We start from the raw sequence: 26,633 nt of genomic DNA on the forward strand, positions 1-26,633 counted from the left end.
ATAGCGCCAAATCTTAACATAGTTATCTCAGGACACTTTCCAGAAACATTAACAGGCCTAGACCCGTTAATGTAAATTTTATTATCAGGAACCCAACATCAAGACAAGATAAGGAGTCACTGAGGAGTCTTATCTCATCTTAACTAACCATGAGTATAGCACTTTGCAGCATTTAGAAAGTTACAGTGGCAAGGAAAAACTTCCCTTTAACAGGCAGACACCTCAAAACCTTATTAACCCAGAAATTATCGGACAGCAACGAGGCAAAAAGAAAACAAAGTGCACTAAGCTAACAATTCACCGCTAACATTAGCATGCACATTAGCTACACTGCAATAATGTCAATGCTGACACACTTTTGATAGATGCTGTGTTCACCATGCCTACGACCTGACCTTTGTCTAACTAATAATCTTACAACTACCTAAAGCACATTGGACAAAATATAACATAGCAGAAAATTAAGTTTCTACATAAGCTTAAGTACTTTAGTTTAATTTAAACAGTCAGGGAAACAATACTTAGCTAACATTAGCATACTGCACTGCAACACCGATAATGCTAACATACTTAAGACGGATGTGATGTTTACAACTTGATAATAATCCGAAAAACTTTTTACTACTGTAAGTATATTGGACCAAAAATGACACAGCAGAAAGTTAGATAAGCTGAAATACATTAGCTGAACCAAAAGCCATTGATATTTGCTCAGATTTGATATCAATTTATTCAAAAGTTGTATCGTTTTCTTATTCTACTCAGACAATAGACAGTGACAGCCTGAGAGCAGCCGGAAACCCAGCCTGAACAAATAATTAATGAAAAAAAAATTGTAAAACTCTGCTGAAACAAGTGTCTGGAAAGCTCAAGTATTTATCATTTATAAGCTGCCGGAAAGCAGAAAACAATCTAATTTTCATTGTTTTCTGCACGTTACTTCCCATAAACGCTTTTGAGCCATAAAAAAACATAAACTGTATTTTTTTAAGCTGCATTCTCTTTAATAACACATGTGCTGTAAACATTTTTCTTCTTCTTCAGATAAGAAGTAGTAAACCAAGAAGTAGTTATGACAGATAATACTGGATTAAGGTCTCTAGCTGTTAGCACGTATTAGCTATGATTTAAGCTGTTGTTAAACACACCGCTAGCCTCCACGCACCCCAGCGTGCTTATTACCATGGAAGCAGCCCTCATCCTCTCAGACATGTGGAAGGAGTCATCCTCTCCTGACGCTCCTGTGTGAGGGAGGATGTTGGCACTTTATGAGAGAAGATGATTTATCTGCAGAATGCTAGTTATGTAATAATGGACCCCGCTGCTGTTGCTGTGTAATGAGCCATGCTGATGCCTTTTATAAATGCGTTGATGTTTTAACAGAAATTGTGTCCTCAGAGTTTATGCATGTAATCTGTCAGCTTGTAGGCTTTTGTTGCTCATGTCTTATGTGGTCTGAATGTGTTGCTGTTATTGTGGTCCTCTTTAATGGGCCCGTGGGTGTCATCAAGTGACAGTGTGCCTGCATGTATTAGTGTGTGCATGTGTGTAGGCAAGAGTGTGGGCCAACACAGCTTGGTCTTCTCCTCTCATCTTGGTTTCAGTGGGAAAACTCAATCATCCTGTAAAGATTCTCTTCTGACTTTCTCACTCATTGTTTTGACACATGGACCTTAAGGAGTTAGCACAGCAAAAAAACAGCTGAATTTTTAGAAAACAGTGCCCTTTTAGAGGCCATTTAGATAGTCGTTCACGCAGTTGGTCTTTAAAGTATGTTTTTTTTTATCTGTTTTGTATTCCCTCTTGGATTCAAGGAAGTTTATCCTATCCTGTGAGAATTTAAAATGAAACAAAATTTGGTAGTCAGGTCAGGGTTTGAAAAAGAAACAGTAAAATTTAACAACAAAAATGAAAGCTGTGCTCTTTGGACTCTGAAATTAAAAACATCAGATGAAAACCTTACCTCAATAAATGTCAAAATAAAAAAGGAAACATAAGTATAGTTCCATACTGTCTTTAAACCATCTGAAAACTGCCAGTTTGAAGACATCTTCAACCCAAACTGTGTGTATTTTTTTCTGTCTGTCCAGATATACACACTGAAGCAGTGCAAGCAGCTTTGGCTAAACATAAAGAGGAGAAGATGGCGCTTCCTATGCCTACCAAGCGACGCTCTACCTATGTGCAATCTCCCATTGAAACCCGCACACCACCAGGTAGGATTAAAGGACTGACAGTTCACCTTCACTGTTGTAATACTCGCACAGAGATGTTTTCATCATGAGGAGTTAGGTTGAGCAATTCCTCACAAGTCTGCTATTTGTTCAGACTCCTCCTCAGGTTCTGAAGACGAGACAGCCATGCGCCGACAGTCCTCAGTGGTTGCTCCTCCACCTGTGGTTCATCCCAACCTGCAGAGTCCGGACGCTTGGATCAATCGCACCGTCCAGGGTTCCTCCACCTCCTCCTCGGCTTCCTCCACCCTGTCTCATGAGAGAGAGGCAAAGCCACAGCCGCAGAGCCATGCTCAGCCTCAGCCACAGTACAAACCCCAGTACCAACCTCAGTATCAGCCTCAGTATCAGCCGCAGTATCAGCCTCAACACCAACCAAACACTGCAGCCATCACAAACATGCTGGCCCATAGTCGCATTGGTGAGCCACTACGGTGATTTTTAACTGACATAACCTAAATATCTCTGAATCCCACTATTTTTTACTTCACTCTGAAAACTGTGTAGAGCTCACTGTCAAGAATTTATAAGAAGGACTAAGAACTAAGAACTTGCAAGCTTATAGTGCCAAGTTTGGAAATTACAAAACAACTTGAAGCATCAATATGCTCAGACTGCCCTACCTTCTTCCTTCTACAGCACCCTCAGAGAATAGTGCTCCCCCTCCAGATGTGACAGCTATGGCCCCTTCATCCCGGGGCCCACGGGTGGACCTGCCCTCTAACGCTGTGGTCCGAGGGATGAGCCGGGGGCAGAGCCGCTCAAGCATGATGGAGACCGCGGACGGTAGGGGCTACATCACATAACCTTTGAGTCGTCTGTGTGTCTTGGAGCTGACTCCACTCACAGATCTTCAAATAAGTGTCATCTCCAACCATGACATTTCATTAATTAGACTTTACTGCTTTCTTTTCTTCTTGATCTTTCTCCACACATTTTTATTTGTCCTGCTGGTAGGAAGAAGTAATTTCCAGAGTAAGAAAACTCCTTCATCTATTATGCCCTGAGCCTTATCTGTGTATGCTGGTGTTCCCTTATTCTCCCTCTTGTTTGTAATGAGTGATTGAGGAAATAAATGCTACCGAACAACATATATGCACAGAATGAATCCGCACATGTGATCCCAAACCAACAAAACAACCAACCTTTTTCCCCAGTTTTCACCTTGTTTTCCTTGTGTTGTTGCCACCTCTAAATGCTGCTTCTCACTCCTACAAATGTGAAAACCTGACGGAAACGTATCTGTGAAATAAACTTTCTTGTGTCTGGGATGAAGAGCAGCATAGTAAGACGATGTGTTTGTAGCTGAATGTACAAATCTCAGTGTGTATGACTCTATGTTTGTCTTGCTGCTGACTCTCTCCCCCGTCATTTGGATGTAGGAGTTCCTGTGAGCAGTAGAGTGTCCACAAAGATCCAGCAGCTGCTCAACACCCTGAAGAGGCCAAAGAGGCCGCCTCTCAGTGAGTTCTTCACTGATGACTCCGAGGAGATCGTAGAAGGTATGAGGATCCATGATCCCAATACACCCAACACACAACTTTTTACATCAGTACACTGTAAAGTGAAAACTTTGTCTATTAAGTAACTTTTTTACGCTAATGATGTGACAAAAGATACAATGGTTAATATGAGATCATCCTATTTTATAATTAGCCACTTGTTCTACATGAATCTGTAATCTGACCCAAAGCACCTTGTTATCCCACAGTGCCCACTCCAGACCCCAACACCCCAAAGCCAGAGGGCCGTCAGATCATCCCAGTGAAAGGAGAGCCTTTGGGCGTGGTCAGTAACTGGCCCCCAGCTCTGCAGGCAGCGCTGGCTCGATGGGGGGCTACTCAGGGGAAAAGCCCTGCACTCACTGCTCTTGACATCACTGGCAAACCTCTCTACACACTGACTTATGGTGAGACAGGATTGTTAATATGTAACAAAAAATGATTATGTGTGCTTTATCTTAAATCAGTTTTTATAGCAGTGTTAAGACATACAGCCCACTCTCCTGTACCCTCCTCCCTGCTCCACCTTCTGTCTGTTAGGGAAGCTGTGGAGTCGCAGTGTGAAGCTGGCGTACACACTCCTGAACAAGCTGGGCGCCAAGAATGAGCAAATCCTGAAGCCTGGGGACAGGGTAAGAGAGCTAGTGACAAAAATCACGCACAACCATATGTACCCTGTGTGATGTCACCGTGTTGGGTTCACTGAGTTCAGAGGTATGCAAGACTTTGTAGGTTTGCTGCATTATGGTGCAGTAGCCCTTTGATTATAGCCTAGGTCACCTATCATTCCTGGTCTCTGAAAACTAAGATATGACACACATTTAGCATCATAAATCTAAATGTGTTGAGACCATAGACTGTTTACAGAGTGGACGGCGTGGCTCCACCATTTATCATTGTATGGTTTTGAAGCCAGAATACCCCCGTCACAGGCGCAGCCATTGAAGCGGTTGTGCAGCCAGAGTCTGTGCAGTAGAGACTGTGAGGGATTCTGGGAGAATCTGGGTGGAGCTGGGTGACAAAAATATATATATTTTTTATAAGGTTTTTAACCTTGTATAACTAACGAAAACGAAAGTTTTCAGAAAAAGAGGACTTGAATAAAAGGCAGCCAAATGCTATCTTCAAATCACCACAACAATCGGTTGTGAGAAACATTTCTACGAGGTGTATTAATTTTTTAAAGTTTGACCACAGCCCATCTGGAATGACCGGAGAGTAAGATTTTTTTTACCTATACTGCAGCCAGCCACCAGGGGGAGTAGCTTTTGTGGCAACCTCACTTCAAGTAGAGCAAGATGATGTCCATTTTTTTTACAGTTTATGGTTGAGACTATTTAGTCAACCTCTTTGGTTCAGACTGGAAGCATCTGGAGGGGATTGTCACAAAACTGGCTGACCAGAAACATTCCCATCAGCCTCAGCTGGGCTTCATGGTCAGTTGAGATAAACATATGTGAGAATGCTATTGTGTTAGACCAACATTTGGCAACACAAGGCAACAGTTTTCCTGAAATTATTTAAAGTGCTGAAGTGAGCATTCAGCTAGCATAAGCATAAGCTAAATATGATTCTGTGGTAGTTACTTTAACGCATGGTAGCTGCACCAAAATCAATTGTTGCAAATATAATTAAATATGTGACATTTTACCAACAGCATCGGTTGTTATAAAATTAGTTTGCTTGCTAGTTAGCTCTAAATTTATCCTTTAAATGTTGCTGAATTCAATTTGATTGTCTTGGCAGGTGGCCCTTGTCTACCCCAACAGTGACCCTGGAATGTTCTGGGTGGCTTTCTATGGCTGCCTCCTGGCTGAAGTGATTCCTGTACCCATTGAAGTTCCTTTGTCACGTAAGGTAAGAAAAGCCTCATGAGACATGTATGTTGTTTGAATTTAGATATATTTTTAACTATGGGTGTGTTTTTGTGTGTGATGTTGTCAGGATGCAGGTATCAGCCAGGTGGGTTTTTTGCTCGGTAGCTGCGGTGTGGGTCTGGCTCTGACCAGTGAGATCTGTCTCAAAGGTTTACCCAAGACACCAACAGGGGAAATAATGCAGTTTAAAGGTCAGTGAGGTCTGAAATTATTGAACATCCCTTGTTGAAAGATGTGCTTGCTATATTAATAAAACATAAATTTTGTTCTATGAAAAGTGAATGATTCCAGTTCATCATCAGCTGTTTGCCCACAGAAAGTTTAACTTTGAACACTGTTGGTTTTGTACTGTTAGGTATCAGTTCATGTAGTTCTCTTCTCTGATAGGCTGGCCTCGAATGAAGTGGGTAGTCACTGACTCAAAATACCTAACCAAGCCATCCAAAGACTGGCAGCCACACATCCCAACCGCCAACACTGATCCTGCTTATATTGAGGTAACTCACCACCATGTCTGCCACATACATTCACAAGTTAATGCTTTTGAGTAGACCGTACTGATTAGCTGGATCACAGATATAACATAATTTGGAACATTTAAACCCTGGCGTGATTTGATACAAGAGAAGCAACTATTGTTTGGTTTTCATGTTTTTATTTACTGTGTTTCTTCTTCTAATCTTCCTCATGTTTGTAGTACAAGGCGAGTAAGGAGGGCACAGTGGTGGGTGTGGCTGTGTCCAAAGTGGCCATGTTGACCCACTGCCAAGCTCTGACCCAGGCCTGCAACTACTGCGAGGGTCAGTGTCCCTCTCAGCACTTTGATTGAGAGTGTGTCTTCATCAATATGTTTTCATAAGTCTAAAGTCACTTCTGTCTTTCTTCTCTTCAAGGGGAAACTTTAGTAAATGTTCTGGACTTTAAAAAAGATATGGGTCTGTGGCATGGAGTTCTCACAGTAAGTGAATTTACAGTAGATTAATGCATGGATGTGTTTGCTGATGATTTAAAGCACATGAAGCCAAAATAAGGGTTCAACATTGATATCTTGTCCATTCTTTTAGGTGTCCTTTGATATATAGATATTCTTCTGATATGTGTTTATGTATTATTTTCAGTGAATTTATTTATGTTGATCATAATCATATTTTTTTTTATTGCATCTTTTTAGTTAATGAACAGTTTAATGCTTTATACCGCAGCTCCAAAAATGACATAAATAAAACAGTTTGAGTGTTCTTAAGTTTTTATTTAAGGAGGTGAAAGTGAAGATTTTTTAGATATTGTCCGTAAATTAAGAAAATAAATTGTAGATTGTAAAAAAAAAAAGATTGTAGATATAAGAGCAATGCATTTATTTCAAATAAAAGAAAAAACCTCTTTATCAGAAATAACTCAGAATTGCTGTTGATGGGAAAGTAAAACATTTTTTGCTGTATTAAAAGGAAATTAACTCCTGAATCCTATTAAAAAACCTAATTTGAGCAGCCTAAAGCTTACATGTCAAGGCTGTTTATCCTAATCAAGTATTATGTTTTTTATAGGGAGATACTCATGTCTTTAAGACACAGAGATGGTTTGACACTGGATAAATTGACAAAAGAGTGTTTATGTCTTTAAAACTTATATCAGTCACATTCACTTGACAAGTAAAAATTATGTTGTATTTCATGATATCAAAAGACAAAAATGCTTCAAATCTGCCAACGGTGTGAAAAAAAAACTCTAATAAGACAACTTTACTTAATATAAAGTCAAAAAACTCTTGTATTTCAGTTTTTTGCAATGTGTGATCAGTGTTTCAGTTATGTGTGGTAACTTTGAGCTAAAAATGATTTTATCTTAATTTATTCTTTGGGCTGGAGGAGGACAGTGGACAGTGGATAGAGTAGAAATTGATTGAGAGCAGGGAGTGACACTTGGGAAAAGGGCCACAGGCTGTATTCAAACCTGGGCCACCCACGCGAGGGCGGACCTCATGGAGGTTGACCTGGACCACTAGGTCATCTGTGCTCTAGGCTGAGAGATCACACGATCCTGCACTGTTTGTTAAGGGGCAGTTTAACTGACTAGGATGGTTTGCTGTTTTAAGATAATGCATCTGAAATGTATTTAGGCTTATTATGTGGTCACTCAGGAGACAATTGGGCAACTGCTGAAAATACTGGATTTCTATGGAGTGCAACCGACAAAGTTAATTTCAGTTCATTGAATCAGAAAAACAGAACAGATTTACACATTTCATCAAAACTTAATCTCAAAAAGAAGAGATAATCATCTCATTAGTTCAGAAAAACACTAAATAGGAATTCTCCTTTTATCAGCTGCTTTATCAGATTTCTTTTCATTTCCAGGCTGTGATGAACAGGATACATACTATCAGTGTTCCCTACGCAGTGATGAAGGCCTGTCCTCTCTCCTGGGTGCAGAGGGTTCACGTGAACAAAGGTAAAATTAAACACCCTCTCACACAGAAGAGTTTTAAAACACAACATGATATCAATCTGTCGCTCCTCTCGCAGCTCGTGTAGGTTTGGTGAAGTGCCGTGATCTCCACTGGGCCATGATGGCTCATCGGGACCAGAGAGACATCAGCTTGGCTTCATTACGGATGCTAATTGTTGCTGATGGTGCTAACCCCTGTGAGCACTTCCTTACTCTCATTTCTCTGTAGAACAAATCTATACAAATTACACATCTTGTGTTTGATATAACATCTCTTGCCATACAGGGTCGGTGTCTTCATGTGATGCCTTCCTGAACGTGTTTCAGTCACATGGGCTGAAACCAGAAGTTATCTGTCCTTGTGCCACCTCTCCTGAAGCAATGACAGTCGCTATACGCAGGTAAGTCAGAAACAGGTATTTCTTTTTTAAATATAATATGAAATGATAAGAAAAGAAAGAAGTGGGGTAGAAAGTCTTTCTTCTACTAAGTCTCTTAATCCGCTGACCTCCTACATTAAAACACAATCATAAATAAAAGCAGACAAAGAAAAATATCAACACAGCTTCACCCCAGGTTGATTTTCATAATTACAGCTTGTTACCAGCAGGTTGGATGGAGATGTATTGTGAGGTGGGTGTACAGATGGCTGACTGTAAGAACAGATGGGACAGACCGAGGTGTCCATGTTTGATCAAAACTCTCTCCCTTGTAGACCGGGAGTCCCTGGTGCCCCCCTCCCTGCCCGAGCCATCCTCTCTATGAGCGGCCTGAGTCATGGTGTCATCAGGGTCAACACAGAAGACAAAAATTCAGCCTTGACTGTACAGGATGTGGGGCATGTCATGCCTGGAGGTGAGCAAAGAAGAAAAGATGACAGAAAGGTGCTTGTGGGGATGTCTGACATACAACATTTGAGTGTCGGGTGCAAAATAGTGTTCATGACCTATATTATTTCATTGGAAGAAGTACTACAAGAAAAATAAAGGATTAGGAAAACAATGGTTGAGAATATGCTGGTTTTAACAATGGAAGCTGTTGTGCTGCAGCCAATCCTTCAAACTTGTAAGATGGGGCTTTATGCAAGCGCCTAATCACAATGAGAATATTCTTACAGTTGCATGGAATAAGCCTCGTAGATCTTTGGTTTCCACAACTAGCAAGATGTATGTAATAAATGTAAGCCCTCATATTCTGAAAGCTCTCTTTGTTTGTCTCCAGCTCTGATGTGCATTGTGAAGCCAGATGGGCCCCCTCAGTTGTGTAAAACAGATGAGATAGGAGAGATAATCGTCAACTCGCGTGCTGGAGGCAACATGTACTATGGTCTACCTGGAGTCACTAAAAACACCTTTGAGGTATGAAAACAGTGTTACATCACCTGCCTGCCTGTGCTCATTAAATCTAATCTTAAAGTAAGAAAAGAAAATTTTTTTGGGTCCTTCTGACTGTGTCCACGTGTTCAGGTGATACCAGTCAACTCCAATGGAGTTCCCATCGGAGAGATTCCTTTTGTGCGATCAGGACTTTTGGGATTTGTTGGCCCAGTAAGTAGCACTTTTGTCCTTACAGTGCAGCAACTCTTAGGAAACCCTCTCCATACCTGCGTTTGTGTCTCAATACTTGCAGTGTAGTGACCCACTGTGTGTGTCCTGCTCTCTTACAGGGCAGTCTGATCTTTGTGGTGGGCAAAATCGAGGGTCTGCTGATGGTGAGCGGGAGGAGGCACAACGCTGATGATCTGGTGGCTACAGCTCTTGCCGTAGAGCCTGTGAAGACTGTTTACCGCGGGAGGTAAGGGGACCCACAAATTCTGTTTAAAAAGAGGATGAACTCATTTGTTGGTAAGGGGTGAAGTCTGTTCATCATTACTGACACCCAGTGTTGAAAAGGAAGCACTACAATCTGAATCAAGGATGAAACGTTAGCATTCAGTCAAGAGTGCATTTACACTGCTCGCACTTAAAAATAACACTTGTACATGTTTTCTTAGTCTTCTGTGTTTGTGTTTTTCAGGATCGCTGTGTTTTCAGTCTCTGTGTTCTATGATGAGAGGGTTGTGATTGTGGCAGAGCAGAGACCCGACGCAAGCGAAGAGGACAGCTTTCAGTGGATGAGTAGAGTTTTGCAGGTAAATGTGTCTCTTTAGATTGATCAAAGTATATTCTTTTGATATTCTGTAACATGGTAATACACTGATTGTTACGTTTACACCTGTATCTGACTAAAAAATGGCCAAAATGTTGCTTGACAAGAAATTAAATTACTCGTTACGGTTTGTCTTGTCATGGTAATCACTCACAAAAGTCAATGACCCAGATAGCTATCAAAGAATGGGTCATAATTGTGTTTATGTTTGAATGCTTGTACATTTAGGGGTGCAGTAATGGGCAAAAAACTGAACCTGAATTCATGTGATTAATATGTTTTAAGCAGAGTTCTGCTACCTATAGATTTTTTTCTGAAAAAAACAGGAAGCAGGCACAGATCTTTGTAAAACTGAAGCCTGGTAAATCTGTTTTTCTCAGTTCTTGTAAACAGCAACACTAAAGATTTACATTCAGCATATCTACTTCATTGAAAACAGGAGCACCATTTCATCACCAAAAACAACTTTTTTTTTTTATAGGCTATTGACAGTATCCATCAGGTGGGCATCTACTGTCTGGCTCTGGTCCCGGCTAACACCTTACCCAAAACCCCCCTGGGCGGCATTCATATCTCAGACACCAAGCAGTTCTTTTTAGATGGCAGCTTGCATCCCTGCAATATCCTAATGTGTCCCCACACATGTGTCACCAACCTGCCCAAGCCTCGTCAGAAACAACCTGGTAGGAGACAAACATCTTTGAAATGGCCTCATGAAATGTGTATGAAGCACTTGTCTGAATAGACAAATAAACGTGTCACATTTGCAAATAATACAACATACACTGATATCTGAGTATGCCGTGCATGCACAACAGTCACAGTGTTAGAAATGTGTGTAAATAGCATTGTTGTGTTTGTTATATAATGCACATGTAACAGCCTGTGTTTTTGCTGTTTGCTGTGGCTGTGGGAGTTCGTCAAACATCATGACACCACCTGCACATAACGCTCAAAATCAGTCTAGTACGAAACATAGTCAAGAAGAAAAACACAGAGAGAATATGCCAAATGCTAGGAGGTAAAGGTAACCTCCAAAAACTGCTCTACAAAAACCCAAGCATCTCAGTCTTACTGTGTTTGTCTTCTAGTTGGTGTTGGCCCAGCATCCGTCATGGTGGGCAACCTGGTGGCAGGGAAGAGGATTGCTCAGGCTGCAGGGAGAGACCTGGGCATGATTGAGGATCAGGATCTTGTCAGAAAGGTAATTTGGATGACTGACTTCCATCTTTTAACCAGTGTTAAACTTTGAAAATACTTGTGACCACACTTCTGTTTCTAAAAGTGCTGCTTACATAATTTGTTGAGAATCAGGATAAATCTTGCCGGTGAAAATGGTTCACAATGCGGTCTAAAGACTAGAGGCTCAGCCATAGCTCAGTTTTTAGATGTAAAAAAATCTGGACCTTTCTCTTTTTCTGCTCTTTTCTCTCTCTGGATGTAGCTCTGTATGTGGCCAACTGTGATGGTAAGGACTGAGGCCCCCTTGTGTGGCATCTCCCCCACACCATTGTTATTTTATTTATACTATATTTTCTTGTCATGCCCTATCAGTATTGTACTGTGGCTTTTATTTTGCGTGCTTGTATAAAATGCAAACTGTGCATGTTTTTTTAATCAGTTTGAAATTTGCAGCTTTTGTAGCCTTTGTTTTACTGTGGTAGCACCATCCACATCTTAAGTTATTGTTCGTTACTTTAAAGGCTGCATTGGTTCAGAGTGTGTAGTTAAACTTCTGTGTACTCTGCCAAAAGATGCAAGGCAGCTTCTTCCTGAGGGACGCAGTGTCTGAGCTTCACTCTATTCATTTTTAGGTGTTTTAATTTAAGTCCTTCCATCAGCAAAACCCTCATCCTCGTACAACCCCTCTGTGGTTGTGTTTGGAAAAAAAATATATCAAAGCACATCCTCAGTACTCAATTTCACTTTAAATTGCAGCATCAGTATTTGTCGGAGGCTCTACACTGGAGGGCACAGACAGACCCAGACCATGTCCTCTTTGTTCTCCTGAATGCCAAGGTACCAGTCTGATCTGATAATATACACTGTGGTTTCAATTCATAAAAGTATACTGCTGCATGCCATTCTGGTGACCATATATCTGTCTTTCCCTCTGCATTAATCCTTTCATTCAGGGTGTGGCAGTGAGCACTGCGACCTGTGTGCAGCTTCATAAGCGTGCAGAAAAGATTGCTGCAGCACTCACAGAGAAAGGGAGCATCAATACCGGAGAGAATGTGGTGCTGCTTTATCCACCTGGTATGTTGAACCTCCAGTCTCCTGTTTCTGTCTGTGTATCACTGCTGTGGTACTTAGTTAGCAATGCTCTCCCCTTTTTACTCTGCCTGTGTCCACTGTCTTTCTCAGGCATTGATTTGATCGCTGCTTTTTACGGCTGTCTCTATGCTGGAGTGGTCCCAGTAAACGTCAGACCTCCACACCCTCAGAATCTTGCAGCCACACTGCCCACTGTCCGCATGATAATTGATGTAAGTATGTGGGCTTCTTACGCACATGTTAATGCACTGGCCAGTAAATTCATATGTACATGTCTACTGATTTATGCTATGACAGATTGTTCATAGTTATATTCTTTTATGAACCAGTTGCCCCAAATCACTACATTTTTTTGATAAATAAACTTTTGGACTTAAATATGTATGTATGTATGTATATGCAGTGTTGTTTCTATTTAAAAATAAAATAAAAAATCAGAATGACTAAAACAAAAAATTGGAACATCCAGTCCCTCTGAGATGGTTCCGACTTTACAAAAGTGTACTCTCCTAATGCAGTCTTGCAAATGCTATATTTTGTATTTTAATAACTAGTCAGACAGAAACAACATGAAAACCAGTAGATCGAGATATTTTACTTTGTGTCCAAAAGCCTTATGGATTAAAACCTCATACATGAAGATTCAGTTTATCCAAGAAGGACACATTGTTTTGTGCTTCTGTGGCTGATTTGTGACTCATTTGATTTTCATCTATCTGTAGCATATATATTCCTTTCAGCTGACTCATAATTTATCTGTGTTGCAGGTTAGTAAAGCAGCATGCATCCTAACCACTCAAAATCTCATGAGGACTCTGCGCTCCAAAGAGGCTGCTGCCTCTGTTAACATTAAAACGTGGCCAACAATCATTGACACAGGTAAGATAATGATCCTTCTGGCATGCTGTGGTGGGAAAAATACAGGTGTTATTAACAGCTGCTTGGTTACACCTGTGCTTTTCTTACCATGATAGGTCAAAATTGTTATATTTACTTTTAGAATGTAACATAAGTGATATTATGTTAGTAAGGTACATTTGTTTGAGGAAAAGATCAAAATGTGGTCCCAAAGGAAAGAGGATTTAAATCAAAGTGAAACAGTTAAAAAATCAACAAATCTGGTCAAGAACACGCTTTTACTGACCCTGTCTGTAGAAGTACTTAGTACTAAGTTAGAAACTCTGAACCATGCTGACTGTCATTTACTGCATAGTACACTTGTTATTGATAAGAATTAATATAAATAACAACATATAATATCAAACAAAGCGTGAATTGTCCCTTTAATGCTTTTGTTATGGCTTATAAAATTCCAGTTTGATCCACTAGTTTGGTGAAAACTCTTTGCAACACTGAAACATAAAAAGTTCACGTGGAACAGGATACTAAAGTCTACATTGGCTGACATTCTCATAACAACAAATCCATTTGATAATCCTCAGATGTGGGAAGAGTTATTCAGTTTTGTATAAAGTGTCAGAAACATGTGCGTCAGTACCTGTGTTACCACTGGCTGGGAGCCTTAAGCATGGTGACATCAGGAACAGCAAGTCTTCAAGAGAAGAAGAGTGCTTGGTGCTCTTTGTTCTGTTTTGTTGCTGCAGTTGTGTGTCTTCTTTGTTTACCCTTTGGTTCTGTGAATGAATATTGTTTTCCTCTGCACTGCTCCTCTGATCAACATTTGAATTTGAACGTGTTGAGCAAACAACAAATGATGTGTGATTTTATTTTAACTCTCTCAGAGTAATAGTTAACTGTGTGAGTTGCTTATTTAATAAATATTTTTGGCTAGATCATTGTATTTTTTATAGCTTAATGATTACTTTCTGCACTTGCTTGCAGATGACCTTCCACGTCGCCGGCCTCCACAGATCTATAAGCCACCCACAGCAGAGATGATAGCTTATCTGGACTTCAGTGTGTCCACAACAGGCATGCTCACTGGGGTCAAGGTGAGACAGAAGAGGTTTTTCGTTCGCCTCAATCCACATTCTCTGATGGAAGCAGCTACTGAGCTCCTACATGTCGCTACCCATTTTTAAACAGGCCTCAACACTGTGAGGGACAATTAGCAATGTTTCTGTAGTATAAAAAAAATAAGATGAAGGAAATGTTTTTCTGTGATGAGAGACACACCAATCAATTATCTGTTGTATCACCAGACAGACCCAGTAACAGTATCGAGCCTTTAAAAAGCTGCACTTGTGTTCAAAAGATACCAAAAGTCTATCCTAAAAGAAATGGAAGAAAACCTTCAGTTCTGCTGTACTGAGCAGGTCAAGCAGGACACAAACTGGGAGGCCTATAAATCTTTGCCTTTGCGTTGACATTTCTCAATGGGAGGTTTAAAAGGAAATTAGAAAATGACAGCAAAGTGAAAAAGAACATAGAGGCACACACAAAAAAAGATTCAAAACCATCATAGAAATAAAATTTTAAGTCTTTCTCTAATGATGATTTTTGTGAGGTGTATGTCTATGTCTCCGTTTTTTTAATCCCCATATTATACTGATGTACTTGAGCCTAAATTCAGAGAAGCATCAAACCTCACATGATAACACACACTGGGACATTTTCTTTGAGATTGTAACACGTATTCTTCTTTGTCACAGATCTCTCATGCAGCTGTCAGTGCACTGTGTCGCTCTATCAAGCTGCAGTGTGAGCTGTACTCCTCTCGCCAAATAGCCATATGCCTCGATCCATACTGTGGTCTGGGCTTTGTCTTGTGGTGCCTCGCAAGGTACTGTAAAGCATCACCTAATACATATTTCTGACATTTTAGAGTTTTTTTTTAATGTTTTATCCCTCTTTTCTCTTCCTGTCTGGTTATTCAGCGTCTACTCAGGTCACCAGTCTATCCTGATTCCTCCCTTTGAGTTGGAGAGTTGCTTGTCTCTGTGGTTGAGCACACTCAGTCAATACCGCATCAGAGACACCTTCTGCTCCTACTCAGTCATGGAGCTCTGCACTAAAGGGTTGGGGACTCAGACTGAGTTGCTCAAGGTAAGAGAGACATACTGTATATAGGACAAAAATCATGATTTGCAGACAGATTCTTATCATTTTATGTGTGTCTGTTCCAGGCTCGTGGTGTAAATCTGTCATGCGTGAGGAGCTGCGTTGTGATAGCAGAGGAGCGGCCTCGTCTGGCCCTCACACACTCTTTCTCCAAGCTGTTTAAGGACGTGGGGCTGTCGTCCAGAGCTGTCAGCACTGCTTTTGGGTCCAGGGTTAATCTGGCTATCTGCCTGCAGGTACGTCCATAAACCTCTCTGGCTTAACATTAAAGAACACTCTGACGTAGATCCTGAAGGAACCAATCCAATCCACCTTTATTTGTTGAGCACTTTAAAACAACCACTGTTGACCAAAGTGCTGTACAGAAGAATAAATACATAGCAGTTCACATGAGATGTTGGGACTTGTTTGAACCTGATCTGTGTGTTACAGGGCACCACTGGTCCTGATCCCTGCACAGTTTATGTGGACATGAAGTCCCTCCGCCATGACAGGTAGGAAGAAATGGAGCGATTTCACTGAAATAGAATATGGATGTTTGATCCTCAGTGAAGGCAAACAGACACAAACCTCAGAACATAAACTGCATTGGAAATTAATGTTTTGGATCATTCTAATTTGGACCAAAGAACAGTAAAACTTGGTTGATACTTCACTTTTCAGAGTAAGACTGGTGGAACGAGGAGCGCCTCAGAGTCTACCTCTAATGGAGTCTGGCAAGGTGAGATGCTACTTCAAGTTTTCTGTTTTCATTTTCTATTGTCCAGTAAGTGAAATTCAAAGTTAAATTTATTTATGTTTACTCCTTCCCTTTTCCCCTCTCTCGTCAGATCCTCCCAGGTGTTCGGGTGATAATTGTAAACCCAGAAACAAGAGGTCCTCTTGGAGATTCTCATCTAGGCGAGGTGAGAAGAAGCTGTGAACCACCCTCTTTAATATGACAGTATTGTAAGTAGCCTTTCCAAACCAGTGTTGACCAGTGTTTGCTCCACTCCCTCAGATATGGGTGAACAGCCCTCACAGTGCCAGCGGGTACTACACCATCTACGGGGAGGAGAGTCTACAGGCCAACCACTTCAACATAAAGCTCAGCTTTGGAGACCCTCAGACCTTATGGGCCAGGACGGGATACCTGGGTTTTGTGAAAAGGACTGAGCTACTGGATGCCAGTGGGGGTAAGACAACCCTGGCAAAGATGAATGCTGGGGCCCTGTTCTTTAATGAATTGTGAAGTACCAGAGAAATTGTGTTTTAAATCATATACTTGCAAAAGTACACTTGGATGAAGTGCTCAGGGTTAGAATGGGTCAGAAGGTCTCAGACCCAGCTCTTAGTGAATAAAAAAAATCCTCTTGCACTTAATAGCAGCACCTGCTGCCAAATAACTTGTAGCACTTTGTAGCACTAACTACAGTTTCCCCTTCTGTCTAAATTCTTGCTTGTGTTGTACGTCGCTTTGGACGACAGCGTCTGATAAATATAACTGTATAACTGTTGAGTGTGAGAAGTGTCCAGTGTGCCACACTCAACTTTTGGACAGTTTTGAGTGCACCAGCAGAGAAATCAAAGTGCACTGGGTTTTTCCACACTGTCAGTGTAAACGCACTTATGCTCTCAAAATAATACTTGTAGGTGTGGAAGTATGTAATTTGTGACTCAGCCACACTCTTGCACTTTCCCTCTACCTTGCTTGCAACCTTTCTCACCTGGTTATGTTGTTGATGTTGTGTGTGCTTAGATCGACATGATGCTCTCTTTGTTGTGGGCTCGCTGGATGAGACCTTGGAGCTGAGAGGGTTGCGCTACCACCCCATTGACATTGAAACCTCAGTGTCCCGTGCTCATCGCAGTATTGCTGAGAGGTGAGACAACTTGCAGTTTTTTAGTGATGGTTTAAGAAAAGTTCATGTTAAATCACAAAACATCAGACTTTGTAAATGGGAAAACACTGTACACTGTTATTTCACTCTAAAATATTTGATCTGTTTTACTGTACTATGCACCAGGGTTCTGCTCAGTGTAACTGTTTCTTACACGACAGAAATACCCCCTTGTCATCTCTTTTGAAGGTCAATCTTTTTAGTTTTTTATCAGTTTTTATTTTCAAAGACTTTTTCCCATGAACATGATTGAAGCCTCGGTTAGAATAGACAAATATTTATTTTAAAATTTTGGTAAAATTAAAAGAAAACGGACTGCAGCCTCTATTATTGAAAAATGAAGCCAATGCTGAGGGGCAAAATCTAATGCTCCCCTGAAATGTCCACTGAGGCTGACTTCATAGCAATAATAAACCCAAACCCATTACATGCCTAGCAGACAAAAAGTATTTTTTGGTTTTTATACCTTGTTTCTACTCTCTTAACAACTGTTCAAGGTATGAACTTCTCTTTTCATTATAGATCAAGGCAAAGAGGCACAGTCAGGCATAGTTGGGAGCATGGCTGATTAAAATGTCAATAAGGAACACAGTTGAGGGTCGACTATAGCTGTTTGCAAGATTATTGCATCAGCTCCATTTCTTTACTGTTTTCTAGATACATTTAAGTTACTTGGAGTCATTATTTTCAATATGTCCTTTTCTGTCCACTGGGAAAAGGCCTGATAGGAGAATAAAGCTGCAGTTGTTTTAGCCTCAAGCATGCTGGAAACAGGTTCATGGTTTACCAAGCTGAGCATGAATGTAAACACTCAACTACCAGCTCAGTGATAAACATGTTTCATCTTGATTGATAGAAATCACACCCTTGTAAAACATTTTTTTTTAACTTACTTATTTATTACAAAAATAAAGGCCAGCACAGGTTACTACCTTGGAGAGGTGCTTGTAGCTTTCGGCTTTTTGGCATACAAACATGTGACTACTATCAATCAAATAATACAAGTAGATTTCGAAAACTGTCACACTTATTCTTTGACATTGCTCTAGGTGAGCTCAGTATTCTCAGTCACGCTGATATTTTTTCTCACAGTGCTGTGTTTACGTGGACCAACCTGCTAGTGGTGGTGTCAGAGCTATGTGGTTCTGAGCAGGACGCACTGGACCTGGTGCCTCTGATAACCAACGTGGTCCTGGAGGAGCACCACCTCATCGTGGGGGTGGTGGTTATTGTAGACCCCGGGGTCATACCCATCAATTCCAGAGGAGAGAAGCAACGCATGCACCTTCGTGACTCTTTCCTCGCCGACCAGCTGGATCCCATCTATGTTGCTTACAACATGTGAGGGCTTGTGGTGCTCTGGGCCTGTTCAGCCCTCATCCACAGTCTGGATGCTTCTCTTCCATCACTCCCAGCATTCAGTCACCGCTTGGCAGATGGTGAAAAGGAAAAGCATGAGCCACATGTACTGCCACCCAGCCCTGTGCAACACCAGCATATTGGCCACTGCATGTCTGTGATTGGACCTGCCATGTTTGGAGTTTTTCACTGTGTTTTTTAGATAGGATATTGCAAATGGGACAGAAAAACATGCACTGCGTATGACAAAGAGAGAAAAAAAATCCTCTGTTGCACTTTTTCGGGGAGAGAACAAAATGACATATTCATCAAAAACATTTTTGAAATTCCATATTAATGTCTTTGTGAGAATCCATCGTATTCTGTTCCTACCCCGAATCTCTGAAACACTTTCCTTTGTTAGTTTTAACACAGATTTCAAGAGCTACTAAACTTATGTCTACAACTTGAAATCTTTTCATTATGTAGCTTTAAAAGAAGCTCACACAAACACACGAGCAGACCCCCTAACAGTCCTCCCTAACATGGATGAATAAATGAGGGCAGAGGAGTGCAAACTAAACAGCTAAAGGTTGTTGGCGCCATTTAGAGAGCATATTTTGTCCCATTATAAAGAAGCCAAATAGATTTTTACAACTTTCCTGCTCAATATATTTCCTGCCTTATAAAACTTCAGCCATACATTCCTAACTTGATTTTTATTGAACCTATTATCAACAACTGTTCATTCTGGTTTGGTTTTACCTAGTTGTGGAAATCCAGATATCCATAGGGATCAAAATAAAAGAGGAAAGAGGCCATATTCTGTACTGTATCTAGAAAGGCCTGTTGTATTTTAGATAATGTACGCTACTGTATAGATATTTTTAATTGTACAAATGTATAAATGTTTGACTTGATTCCCTCAGTTGGTGGATTATGGCAGCAGCTGAGAGACAAAAAGAGTAGCAGAAAGAAGATTGTAAATAAGAATTAACAGTACATCTGAAGCTGAATATTAGCTGTTTGACGGAGGGTGGAGATGCATAACCTTAAAGCATTGCTTGGCAGGATAGATGTAACACTGCACTTTCTCAAAAAAAGTATATTTTATTATAACAATGAGGCATTATGAGGGATAGTTAATGAGAATTTATTATTCTGTAGAGCTTTGAGAATTTACAGAGGGGTGGGGGGCTATCACTGTTAATGCCAGGGACTTTTCCTGTCAGCAAATACAAATGCAGGTGTGAGGAGAAGGCTAATACCAATACCATGACTGTTTTCCAGCTATTTTTTTTTTTAAATGTTAAAGAATGGCCCACAATTGTCTCACATCTTTTTCCAGCGTACTTTGTATTGCTAAACACTCAAACTCCTCTCACTTTTGTTTTGCATAACAGAACAAGTGTTTAAGAGGGATAGGCCCCTTTCCTTTTAGTCTTGACTCTCAGAGTTTATTGAGTTGTGTTCTGTCCTTGTCCAACTCTGCGAAGAAATTAAAGCGACACTGTAAGTCTTTTCACAATCAAGCCAATTCATCATGTCTCTGGAGTCTTTTCTGTCTTCAGTCACTGGATTTATAAGCACTTAACGCAGTTGCAAAGCTGAGCCACATTAGAAACACAGGCTATTGGTATGAAAAGTAATGGTATGAAAAAGAAAATAATTTTAAAAAAGACAAAATGCATATTGCAATGTATTTGGTTTTTGGTTTTCTTGTGCTCTCCTTGTGCTCCCTGCCATTGTTTATAGGTTCTTTGTACTGGTTAATACTGTATTTCATTGATGGACCCTCAACGTCAGCATGTACATAGATCCTTTTTAAAGCCGTCCCATTTGACACTCTGTCACGCCAAACACAATATTGAAAAGATGTTAAATAGTTTCTAGTAATACATATGATCCATTCAGTTACTACACTTTGCACTTGTGGTACTGACAGTACATTTCTACTTTGACTGATTCAAATACTCCACTATATGTCACATTAAATGTGGTAATCATTGCAGAAATATAATATTTAAGTTCTAATCTCATCCACTTTTAGGCCTACCTTGAAGAAACACTTTAAGCCCTTCATTTTCGCTTCAATATTGTATCTTGCATTTGCAGCAGAATGTTTGCATGGCTCAGCCAAGCACAGAAAAGATCAGCTTGGGGTTCATCTCATCTAGGCACAAGTAGGGGAGACATGAGACGTGTGTATCAGACTGTAAATTCAGGTAATAAAACTCGTAACACAGGGATGGACCAGGTGGTCCCTTGGTGCAATCTGTAAAAAAAAGGTTGTAGATGTATGGGAGAGGGGTTACTGAGATCCATCCACCATCTACTTACTTTGCTGGAAGTCTACAAGGGCTTCTTCTGGTTTCCACTCCTCTCTGTCAGACTTCTTACACACTATGCAATCCCTATGACAGTGCAATTTGATTTCAAATCTTGCACAGTCTGGTGAAATATACAATATGCTTCTACATTTTGTACTAACCAAGAACAGAGGACTGATAAAATTCAACCAGTAGTGTTCTTAAGACTGCATTGATCTCTCTTCAGTTGTTCTGTCAATAATTTCTGTATGACCCATGGTGTGTTGTATATTAATTATTCGGTGAACTCTAAACTTTTCCATGAGGGCATGATTAAACTTAAATGTTTGAGAAGTGTTGAAACTTATGTAGTAAAGAGCTCAAAGTGGTACACCCTAACCCATTTTCTCATTTATTTTCTATTTTGTTTGATGTATTTTATTTTATACTTTATGTAAAAGAAATACAGAATAAACAAAAGCATTTAATCAGTTCAAGTGTTTTGATATTTATAACGTTGGTCAGTAGTGAAGAGGGACTAAAATTGATCCCCAGAAACTTAACTGAATGGGAGTGAAAGCCTATTTGGCTTTTTTTTTTTTTTTTTTTTTAATTTTAGACAGGGGTTGAGTGACAAGGAAAGTGAACATAATGACTGGTAAGAGACGAGAAACAATTAAACTGAATTTTTAAAATGTGCTCCTTAATTGGACTGGTACAACACTCAAACACATAACTTCTCCCATGTGGGTGACAAGATACAATGTAAGGTTTTTCTTATTATTATTATTATTATTATTATTATTATTATTGTTATCATTATTATTATGTGTGTGACATTTATCCAAATATCCGTGGACAAACTGTGCCTTGCTAAATATGTATTGTATTACTATTTGAGATGTACAGCTGTGGAAGAATATTTCAGTGTTCTTATGAGATGCTGCAAAGATGATCTGACATTGTTTTACTAATGTTTCCAACTCAAACCTTTTTTTGTAATATAAGCATGTCTTGCTAAAATCCAACTCAATAATAGTACAGTCAGCTGCTTGTGCATTGCAAAAGTACCTTATATTGTAAATTTAAATATTGCCGTTATTAGGGCAAAGATTACGTCGCATAAAATAAATGCGGGAAAGAAACTCTGGATGATAAATCTAACAGGTCTTTTGAATCTTCAGTTACTTAAACTCTCTAGACCAATCAAAACACAGAAAGACAATTACGTAATGTGTCTTTGGCGAACCGCCCCGCCCACTTCCTTTAGGAAAAAAAGTAGTCAGCTATTTTTTTAGCTGACATCTTTGTATTTTTAGCTGTTAGCCATAGTTGCTAAGTGACTTCTCAAGGAGTCTCTTGTGTCAAAGTATTTGCACGACTTTCACGAAGTCCCTGCTGTGAACAAGAGCAGTTACGCGGCATTTGAAAAGGTAATTTTTTAGCTCACTGAGCGGTGCTCAGTGCTTGTTTGGCCGTTCGTGGTGATAGACGATAATGGCGGCTCCTGCTCCGTCAACTTCTCGCTGTTTTACGAAAAGGGAAGGAGTAGTTAGCTAAATGGCTCCCCGTATCGCTGACGTCTGTTGACGCGGTAACTTGCGTGCCAGTGACAGAGTTACACATATTTGCTCATTGAGATAAAAGCTTGTCCATCCCGTGAACCAGAGTACTGGAAGATGTCTCGTTCTGAAACCTAGAACTGTTATTTTTAACGGTTTAAAGTGGTTATCATCCGTTTAATCGAATGTTAGCTACCGTTAACTAGCTACGGCAACGTTGGTGAGGTCGAACATTCTAGCAGTTGTGACTCAAAGCAAGACTTTGTGCTTCATTTCCATGTGTTTGACTATAAAGGAAAAGGTCACTCGCTGTGTGAAATTTATGCACAAACTTAACTGAAGTCAGGGCAAGAAAACTTTATAGTTTTTGCTGTTAGGCCTAACCCTGTCCATGTTAAGACGGGCTGCAGTGGCTAACTGAGCCAAAGAGGAAGTCAATTTTATTTAGCTTTAAGTTCCGTTTGGTATATAAAGTAACGATTAACCAAAGAAATATAATGTGGTACTTTGATCTGGTTATCACAAAGTGAAAAAGCTGCAATTAACAGATCATTGAATAACGTTCAAGCCTCAACGCAAAACACCTTATTTCTCACAGACAACCCCGCACTTGCTGTGTACTCTAGAGCCATTGTAAGACAGTAGTGTGTATTAATTCGTCCCCAGGTACTATTGAAGAAGTACAACAGGGCAGCAAAGGCATTGATTCACAGACTGTAACCATTCCCAGCACCATCACAGACACTCAGTTCTCACAGATAGCCCAACAGGTAACCGATTGTTCCTTTCAAAATAAAATTAAGAATATTTCGTGATTACTGACTTGTAGTGCAAAACTACAGCTTTTAGGATATACCACTTTGCATTTGGTTTTTCTGCTGAAAGCCGACTGTGTTATGTTATATATATTGTGTAGTCAAAACATGAAACGAGTCAGCTAAGTTTGACAGATATGAAATCTTGCTACAATAACTGATCTCAATATATATATATATTTCATTTTCACCCGATACGATTAAAATGTCATGTTAGACTAACGCATTTGTATAGTAATCTATAAAATAAAGATGCATAATGTGTATTCTAATGTTTTCAGGATCTTGCTTATCTGCCTTATAGAATCAATTCCTAATGATTCTGAGAGCTCAAAACAATCCGTCACTGACAGTCTGTCATTGTATGATTGCATCATCAAATTTGAACTATATGTATGTGGACTCTCATTTCTCGTATTGATTCACACAGTTTGGATTTTCAAAAGTTATTGATTTCAAAGATATCAGCCCTCTTCATTCTCCCAATATCGTAAACAAAGTGCTTCTTTTCATTTTTTTTTCACACAATTTTAATGCTCTCTCCATGAGGAAAACATGTTTTGTGGGTTTAGAATTGTATTTTTGGTGTTTTAAAGATGTCACTGGGAGGTGGTTCCTCGGTTGCCGTTGTACAGCTGCCAGGGGGTCAGTTTCAGGTCCAAGGAGTGATCCAGTCTGCACAGTCATCAGTCATTCAGTCTCCTCAGGGGCAAACTGCACAGGTAAGACCACCAACTTGCCTACTTTAGCTTTAGAACATAATTTATCATTTTGTATGCACTTTCTTAACTCCCTCCTTCCTTACAGGCCCAGGGTTCAGACAGTGAAGATTCACAGGACTCATCAGATAGCGGAACTACGACCCAAAAGACCAGGGAAATCCTGGCAAGGCGGCCTTCATACAGGTAAAATCAAATCCTACAGTTCCACACCTGACACATTATAAGATTGTCATTAACCACTCTCTTCTTAACTCGTAGACAAATCCTAAATGAGCTTTCATCAGAAGAAGTGACGCACATTGATGCAAAGGATATTAGCCCTGCAGCCACAGGAGTGTCAGGTGTTACAGTACCATCCACCTCCATCTACCAGACCAGCAGCGGCCAATACAGTATGAGCTTCTCTCTTCTATAGCACATAGTTAGAAGGAGGTCGCCCCTGTAGTGGGGTTCATATACCTAAATTCTGCTGCAAAGTTGAAACAATTTTAATCATGTCTGTTTCTTCTGATGCCATCTGTTTGTTATTCTAGTTACCATTTCAGCCAATGGCACAATCCAGCTGGCGACTCCTGGGTCAGAAGGCATTCAGGGACTACAGGCAGTAGCCATGGCAAATGCAGGTGGTGCCCAGCAAGGCACTACCATTCTTCAGTATGCCCAGACACCTGATGGCCAGCAGATCCTGGTGCCCAGCAACCAGGTTGTGGTACAAGGTAAGGACAGGGCTAAAAACTGCGGTTTGTTGGGTGTCTGCTGGCTCCAAGCACCAGAAACCTCATACACACTAAGCCAGAAGTAAACTTTTTCACAGCCTGGTACAAAAAATGTCTTTCGTCTGGATAGCTAATTTTTCCAATGGGAATGTTGGAAGGGTGATTTTTTTTTTCAGTTAAGAAAACATTAAGATCACAAGTTTAGCCAGTCAAGAGGCACAGCTCAGCTGACTGACAGGTGGTCACCCTTTAGCCATTAGTGTGGAGGTTTAAAGCCTGTCCCATTATCCAAGATGGCTCTCACCATTGATTTGCTTCAAAACTGTCATAAATGGATGGATGACGTCATGGAAACTACATCCATATATTCATTCTTTTCATTTATCCAGTCTTTTGGCAGACAGACACTTGCTCTAAGCGGGAAACAAGTACTCAAACTGAGTCACTATTTGATATATTCAAACAAATTACAGTCCCTGTTGATGGCTGTAAATATTATGCCCAGTCATGGTGAGTTGGTTTGTAAATGACTCAATAACCAAATGTTTGTGTTGACAAGAGGAACCCTATGGTTGAGATGTTTTAGATGACAAATGCTGTTTTGTATAGCTGTAACAAGCCCTGATGTCACATTTCCACTGGCATTTTCCTCCTAGGTGCAGGAGGAGAGATGCAAGCATACCAGATCCGCACAGGGCCCACATCCAGCCCCTTGTCTCAAACTGTACTTATGACCTCTCCTGTGGGATTATCTCAGGGGAAGAGTGATGATCCAACAATGAAGAGAGAAATCAGGCTTGCAAAAAACAGGTATTTTTGCTTTTTTTTCTCGTTCCCTGAATGAATAAAAAGTAATTGTAATAAACATGGACATAACTTTGGATAAATAGCCTTCTTAAAAGAAATATAGAATACAGTTTTGTGATTTTATTTTTCAAGATAGTTTTCAGTTTGACTCACTGCGTTTTTCCCTCCTTTTTCAGAGAGGCAGCCCGTGAATGTCGGAGAAAGAAAAAAGAATATGTCAAATGCCTGGAAAACCGTGTTGCTGTTCTTGAAAACCAAAACAAGACCCTTATTGAAGAACTCAAAACATTAAAGGACCTTTATTGTGTAAAAACAGGATAACTTGTTTGAGTAAAGTTTGGAGATTGACACAGAATGTGGGAGCACCACGGCTCAGCCAGCGGGACATGAACAGGGTTTCTGGGAACACTTCATTTCAGGCTGAGATCCCTCTCTTTTTTACTGTTTGATCTGTTTGATATAGAAGTGACAAATGATGGCAGTAAAATATACTCAGCAAACAAGAATTTGGCCATTTTTCCTCCTGCTGTTTTGTAAACATTTGCTAATGCTATAACATTTATAGTTGTGTACATTTTTAATACTGGGAGGTTTGAAATTGTGAGCTTTAAGTCTCAGTTTCTAATTGTATCCCTTTTCTTTTTTTTGTCTCATGTTCTTAAAAATGTTGCTGTTGAACTTTTTTATAATCTTCAAGCATCTGGAGGATTTTGGCTGTACAATTCAACACAGATATAATTCCTCATCATTTTGTGAACCAGCCATTTTCCTCATTTCCCCACAAAGGAGATGTTACAACTGTCATTCCTTATTTGTGTGCAATGAAATATAAAGGGCAACAAACGCTGACATCAAGTGGCATTTGTTTGGTTGTTTCTTGGCAGTTACTTAGACAATCAGGGAAAAAGAAACACAGTGTCCAGGTAATATTTATTATGTACAACTTGGGAGGGGTGGGGGAAAAGAACAAACAGTGTATG

General features: G+C 40.2%; 2 protein-coding genes across 2 annotated transcripts in view; both read left to right on the forward strand.

Annotated features, from left to right (window-relative positions):
• dip2bb (disco-interacting protein 2 homolog Bb) overlaps positions 1-21,522 on the forward strand; it is a 41,000-nt gene extending 19,478 nt beyond the window's left edge. The window contains exons 4-40 of the mRNA XM_074674535.1: positions 2,091-2,216; positions 2,329-2,655; positions 2,874-3,020; positions 3,192-3,209; positions 3,617-3,736; positions 3,946-4,143; positions 4,277-4,368; positions 5,483-5,593; positions 5,681-5,804; positions 6,001-6,110; positions 6,311-6,413; positions 6,507-6,571; positions 7,968-8,061; positions 8,136-8,255; positions 8,345-8,459; positions 8,774-8,913; positions 9,280-9,416; positions 9,525-9,605; positions 9,725-9,852; positions 10,075-10,189; positions 10,688-10,889; positions 11,298-11,410; positions 11,651-11,674; positions 12,145-12,225; positions 12,342-12,465; positions 12,574-12,695; positions 13,251-13,362; positions 14,326-14,435; positions 15,096-15,226; positions 15,321-15,489; positions 15,570-15,740; positions 15,937-15,998; positions 16,168-16,225; positions 16,335-16,409; positions 16,505-16,679; positions 17,243-17,366; positions 18,477-21,522. Of these exons, the coding sequence (XP_074530636.1) occupies positions 2,091-2,216; positions 2,329-2,655; positions 2,874-3,020; positions 3,192-3,209; positions 3,617-3,736; positions 3,946-4,143; positions 4,277-4,368; positions 5,483-5,593; positions 5,681-5,804; positions 6,001-6,110; positions 6,311-6,413; positions 6,507-6,571; positions 7,968-8,061; positions 8,136-8,255; positions 8,345-8,459; positions 8,774-8,913; positions 9,280-9,416; positions 9,525-9,605; positions 9,725-9,852; positions 10,075-10,189; positions 10,688-10,889; positions 11,298-11,410; positions 11,651-11,674; positions 12,145-12,225; positions 12,342-12,465; positions 12,574-12,695; positions 13,251-13,362; positions 14,326-14,435; positions 15,096-15,226; positions 15,321-15,489; positions 15,570-15,740; positions 15,937-15,998; positions 16,168-16,225; positions 16,335-16,409; positions 16,505-16,679; positions 17,243-17,366; positions 18,477-18,729 (4,577 nt within the window). The 3' untranslated portion in view covers positions 18,730-21,522. The remainder of the gene's footprint in view (positions 1-2,090; positions 2,217-2,328; positions 2,656-2,873; positions 3,021-3,191; positions 3,210-3,616; positions 3,737-3,945; positions 4,144-4,276; positions 4,369-5,482; positions 5,594-5,680; positions 5,805-6,000; positions 6,111-6,310; positions 6,414-6,506; positions 6,572-7,967; positions 8,062-8,135; positions 8,256-8,344; positions 8,460-8,773; positions 8,914-9,279; positions 9,417-9,524; positions 9,606-9,724; positions 9,853-10,074; positions 10,190-10,687; positions 10,890-11,297; positions 11,411-11,650; positions 11,675-12,144; positions 12,226-12,341; positions 12,466-12,573; positions 12,696-13,250; positions 13,363-14,325; positions 14,436-15,095; positions 15,227-15,320; positions 15,490-15,569; positions 15,741-15,936; positions 15,999-16,167; positions 16,226-16,334; positions 16,410-16,504; positions 16,680-17,242; positions 17,367-18,476) is intronic.
• Positions 21,523-22,387: 865 nt separating this feature from the next.
• Positions 22,388-26,192, forward strand: atf1 (activating transcription factor 1). Its single transcript, XM_074674522.1, has 7 exons — positions 22,388-22,464; positions 24,005-24,130; positions 24,216-24,313; positions 24,389-24,522; positions 24,664-24,846; positions 25,503-25,656; positions 25,830-26,192. The coding sequence occupies exons 2-7, from the start codon at positions 24,005-24,007 to the stop codon at positions 25,972-25,974; spliced, it is 840 nt and encodes a 279-aa protein (XP_074530623.1). The 5' UTR covers positions 22,388-22,464; the 3' UTR covers positions 25,975-26,192.
• The last annotated feature ends 441 nt before the right edge of the window (positions 26,193-26,633 follow it).

The sequence above is a fragment of the Halichoeres trimaculatus genome, unplaced genomic scaffold (genome assembly GCF_033239565.1).
Source record: "Halichoeres trimaculatus isolate MK-OKI-2021-1 unplaced genomic scaffold, fHalTri1.1 fHalTri1_scaffold_1, whole genome shotgun sequence".
Classification (NCBI taxonomy): domain Eukaryota; kingdom Metazoa; phylum Chordata; class Actinopteri; order Labriformes; family Labridae; genus Halichoeres; species Halichoeres trimaculatus.